Source organism: Melampsora larici-populina (genome assembly GCF_000204055.1).
Source record: "Melampsora larici-populina 98AG31 unplaced genomic scaffold MELLAscaffold_347, whole genome shotgun sequence".
NCBI lineage: Eukaryota > Fungi > Basidiomycota > Pucciniomycetes > Pucciniales > Melampsoraceae > Melampsora > Melampsora laricis-populina.
This window is the reverse complement of record NW_006769081.1, coordinates 1-5377: the sequence shown is the minus strand read 5'-3', so window position 1 is coordinate 5377 and position 5377 is coordinate 1. Positions and strand designations below refer to the sequence as shown.

At 40.7% G+C, this 5377-nt stretch overlaps 2 protein-coding genes across 2 annotated transcripts; both read left to right on the top strand.

Moving 5' to 3' along the window:
- Positions 1 to 1941: 1941 nt before the first annotated feature.
- MELLADRAFT_70284 (uncharacterized protein) lies at positions 1942 to 2417 on the top strand (the record flags this gene model as incomplete). Its single annotated transcript, XM_007419665.1, has 3 exons — positions 1942 to 2050; positions 2126 to 2185; positions 2275 to 2417. 3 exons carry the CDS (start codon positions 1942 to 1944, stop codon positions 2415 to 2417), a joined length of 312 nt encoding a protein of 103 aa, XP_007419727.1.
- A 1182-nt stretch (positions 2418 to 3599) lies between these two features.
- Positions 3600 to 5289, top strand: MELLADRAFT_89931 (uncharacterized protein; the record flags this gene model as incomplete). Its single annotated transcript, XM_007419666.1, has 4 exons — positions 3600 to 3666; positions 3730 to 4134; positions 4249 to 4527; positions 4616 to 5289. 4 exons carry the CDS (start codon positions 3600 to 3602, stop codon positions 5287 to 5289), a joined length of 1425 nt encoding a protein of 474 aa, XP_007419728.1.
- Between the last annotated feature and the right edge of the window lie 88 nt (positions 5290 to 5377).

The window sequence follows — 5377 nt, the reverse complement described above, 5'->3', positions numbered from 1 at the left end:
CCAAAATGACTGAAGAGGAAATGAAAGAATCAAGTTGGATAATCAAAACTCTTTATGCTCATACATTGGCTCGTGGTGTTGTTATGATCAATAAATCAGTCAAGGAATTGAAGAATTGGGGAGATATGAGATCAGCCGGCTATAGACCAGGATCAGACAAGGGGAAAACATTTGGTTCGTTATCAGCTTGCTATAATCCGAAATCTTTGACCACTTTTAACATCCATTTGTAACCTCTTTTTGTACCTCCAGGTGTAACTGCTTTGAATGCTAAAACAGCAAAGAGTGAACAGGCTATTCTCGAGGATCAAGATCGGATGCTTGAACTAGCTAAAATTAATGAAATTCTTGCGGAATGGATGTCTACTCTATGTTTAAGGGCCTTCAAGTCAAATCGGGATCTTGCCATTAAATACGAAGTACCTTCTTTCTCCGATGCTACCTGGTCTCAATCTCCGAATGCCAATGTTATAGCTTCAAGCATTGTAGTTACTCGGGACGGCTTCAACAACAAACCTCATCAGGATGGTGATGCAACCGAGTATTCTTATGGCCTATTTGGAAAGATTGATCGTCTTACAGGTGAACTTCATTGGCTTATGTTTTCTGATTACTTGGGCGATATTATAGATGCCTACTTCATACTGGATGAATACCATGTTGAAGTTGCACTATCCTCTTGTGATGGCTTCCTCGAGAGTATCTGGGCATCAAACGAACTTCATCATACCAGCACCTCGACCACCTATGACGAAGGTTGTATTCCAATCCCGCCTGAAGAATCACCCATTACTCTATTTGGGTCTTCGTTACAGATGAATAAGGCATTGATTGGACGCATTGATAAGCTACTTAAATTGAAGGATGGTAAGACAGAATCAGAATGGGAAGCCTTCAAGAATGAAGCAGTCAAATCTTATCCGCAAGAAATCGAACGGAAGATGAAGGCTCATGGTGCTGTAGCAGTTTCAAAAAATTGAACACAAGTACAGTGGTATCTGAGCCTTACCTCTTTTTGGCTATCTGAATGTAATTCAGCTTGAAGTATATCAGTTTTCTATATATTCTCTGAACTCGACAAAATTTTGTTTTGAAACAATGTATGATTTATAATGCAGGATTTACAATTTGGATGATTACTTCAAATTACCTGTTCTGGATAGTTTAATGGCTTAATGGTACCCACACGCAGGTTACAAACGTATCAAATTGTAATAACTCTGGCTCTAGAGGTTGGACAGGGTTGAATCTTACATCAATTTTGATCACATTTGTATCATCAGAAACCTTCGAATGTTTTCAATCCATTTTTTACTTTTCTATGCGGAATTTTTTGTACTTTCAAGACCTCTCGATCTACTTCAGGAACCAGGTATATTTTGGTGCTTGTCCACATCATCATCGAAATATCATCATAATTCCAACACATCACTCTTCTATCTCCTTGATTTCTATTCAATTGAGTATATCAATTCCATCAATGAGTCAACGTAGAGAGCACCAGTATATAGCTAATGTCAAACATCTATGGAATCCTGATGATGATCCCCTTAACTCGAATAGATCAAGTCGAAAGAATGATTGGGAAGACTAAATATGTGTTTGTAGATTGTATTCTGTACACCTGATCTTGAAAGCTAACACTTATGTCTTGATTGAGCTGGGTCCCACAGACTAGCTATACGCTGAATTGTTCTTTCCCATTTTGGTCATAGCACGTTCTGATACCAGCAGCTGTCAATTTTTTGATCCCTTTCTTTGTCTCTTAGGCCGAATCACAAGGGTGAATGCACAGTTTCATTTCACGTATGTCAGATGATCCTTCAGGCCTTTTATCTGTTTGAAACAAAGGGATCTCCAATTTCGAATATTTTTGTGATAATTGTTTTGGGGTATGTCCATACTTCTATATACTTTCTCTCAACACTCAATCAATACGACATGGGTCATAACTTTCCGAGTCTGGTCCATCGCGGTGTTCATGAGCAGGTTGATGATGAATATGTTGATCAACGTATCCATCCTTCTAAACATCACACCCCTCAACCTCGTAAGTCATTCTTTGCAATCGCATTCGAAAGCCCCTCCCGATTTCCTGTACTGATCCACTCTTGTTGACTGGCAGATGCTACGGATTCCGAAAGTCAAGCTTCTGAACAGGATAGAAGCCAAGCCAACAACCATAGTAAGACCCTCAACTTTCTCTTGATTCACTTACGCCATCCACTGACTAGAGTCCAATCACCTTTTCATCAAAAGCCTCCGTGAATTTAGCCAATAAAGACAATTCCGAATTTCTTGAAAAGGGCCAAAAGCCCAAGAGGGATGAAGAAGAAGGGGAAGATCAGTTTATTTTGGAGGTCATCAAATTTGTGAGGAATGACATCTCTCTTACTCCAGGTACCTTGTTTTTTTAGCAGATTCTCTCGAGCTTTGTCATGAAACCCTTTTGATTATAGATACGTTCCAAAGTTTGGTTTAGGAAATCTCAAAACTGATCAGCGCATATGGCCATCGTGACTTTGCATTTATATAGAATCATTCGAGCAAACCAGTAGCACATCAGGGACCCATGGCCAAAAGTATCGGAAAAAATGAGTCTCAAAAACAACCCTTTCTTTTCATGTGCTATTCTATGATCAACTATTCTTGTGATGGTTTCACTTTCGCCCCATTTGTAATGTCACAATCCCCTCCAGGAGTATTTTTTGTTGTGGAACTATTTCTTGAAAGGCTACATTTGCCGTTTTGGAGAACCTTCTTTAGAAGAGCTGAAAATTGAACCTTTGCATTAGTAATATCAGTTCTTTGGTCTCGACCTGAGTGCATCTCAATATTTAAGCTCCACATATCTCCATAAATCCCCTCTGCTGAATCACTTGATCTGTAAGTTCAGTCAAATAAAACTTTGGTAACGCTCAACTCATTCAACTGATTTAACCGCACTCAATCAAGTTTCCCAAATTTCCAGTGAGGAGAGCGGTTACACCGGTTCATTCAGATTCCTATATTTTTCGACTCCTTTCACAAGTGCCTCATTCTATGCTGATCTTTCTTTTGTTGTGGCATCTACTCAGTCCATCTTTCCTTTATCAAATGCTCTTTCTCCACGTCTAAGGATGTCCAAAGGTGCTCATTTCACGCTGCCCCCTTTATTGGGTATCGTTTTGCTACATCCAGCTTGATTATAACATCTCATACTCGATTTGATACATTCCTCGTCTCTCAATACTTCCTCTTCACTTTTCCTACTGGTGCCGGACTCCAGTCATATCTCCTTATAATACTTTTTCACATACGTCTCCAATTCCATTTCTCAACACATTCCCTGATATACCTTTTCATTATCTTATTGGGTTCATCCTCTTATATATTTGTGCTGGGCACCCCGCATTGAAAGTATAACTTCAGCACCATCCTTTGGCACCTTCCCCAGTTCACAGTCTCCGTAATTTCTGAATCCATCAAACTAATAGACTCGATCTAAGCTGGTCTTACCAAGTCTACAACCACTATATATCTCATTCCATAACTTCTACAGTCAGGTCATTCTTATAGCAATTTCAAATCAATCTCAAATTTTCGATCCTCCATCCACAATGCCACAGACCCGAAGTCAGAAGAGGAAGATAGACTCAGATGCACAGGCACGTGATAGGGGAAAGAGTAAGTTGTTTTTTACTTCACTGGCTTGGCAAAGAGCCATTCTTGTCGAAGAGAGGTAGAGAGTTGGTGTTAATTTGGATGTTATGTTTATAGCATATGACAGACAAGATCAAGGAGTATCCGAAGCAACTATGAGATTTGCACTCTTGGAAGCTGGGGTGTCTTTCTCTGCATTGCAAGGTTTAAGTCTTCGAGACCTTCAAGGTCTTTATCAATCACAAATCACCAAAGCAAAGGTATCAAAATCAAACTCTCGGGTACAGCAATCTCATTCAAGCAAACAAACTTACTGCACTTGGAACTCAAGAGCTAGACGAAGCGCGATAACTCCCAGCAGTACTTCACAGTACTATAAGATGTGCAAGGAGGAGCTCATGAAACTATTGGAGCCATTTGAACTTGATAGAGCCTGCCTCAATAGTTCGGCTCTTGCAAAACTATGCTGTCTGTACCATTCCGAAATCACTGGTGAGCACTTGTTTCCCTTCCTAGCTTTCTCTGCTTGGTTGTTCCATCCGTTTAATTTATGTTTTGCTTTGATCGGTCCTGACGATGTTTTCATACTGCTTCCCTAATCGAAAGCTTTAAAAAAACAAAACCCCGATCAGGAACCAATTGTACCCGAGGATCATGATTTAGCTATTGACCTTGAGAACCCCCGCTACCCGAAACATGTCCCTCAAAGCTTGCAACCTGATATCATTCGGCCAGCACTCGAAAAACAGCACATCAGCGAACCTTCATCGCCTCATCTTCCTGAAAGCAACACTTTTGAAACAGAATCTCACACCCCTGATGCTCGAGATAACCCGTCTGATGTACACAAACAGCTCGGTAGTAGTATTGGCCCTAAGGACAAAGGTAGGCATGTTATCACATATTTCATACATATATTCCTTTTTGTTTCAACCTCCCACTGATACGCCTTATAAACTCATTTGAATTTCAGTTGGTAGAAAAGCACCACGAAAGACACTATCCGAAGCCATCTCAGAGGATGGTGATGAATCACCAACCCCATCATCTCGTCGCTCATCCAACGCCCGATGTATAATTCCATCATCGTCTCGTCTTGATAACTTCGAATTTCCTGTTATAAACGAAGAGGAAAGCTATATTACACAATTACGAAACAACAAGAATCAGTCTGATCCAGATGATGAGCCATTTCGGGAAGAAGACTCCAATTCTTCCCCCAATTTCAACCCTAATCGACGCTCCTCCCTCACGCTCAGAACCCGTTTTAAGAAAAAAGCAGCAACAACCAACCACAGATCGCAGGCAACAAATTCACCACATCGTACATCTACTCGAAACAAGGGAAAACAGAGGGCGATTCAAAATTCTTCACCTCCTAGAGCATCATATCTGTCATCCGATCAAGAAGTTCCTACCCCGGAAGATTCACCACACCATCCATCCTATTCCAACAAAGGAAAACAAAGAGCATCCAATAATTTTGCCATATCACCTCCGAGGCCAGACCCTACACCAAGCCCAACTGGTCCTAACCGAGATACAGGTCTCTCTTCCTCCAGAAGATCTCAATTGGGTTTTCGAGATGCAACTACCAATAATAGAGATACCAATCAACGTAAGTCAAGATGTTTTTCTCACTGTTGATGCACAAAGTTGATCATGTTTCAAATCTAGGAGATAACTTTCCACGTCAGTCAACACCGTCTTTCCCCGCGATAGGCATCCTGTTGTT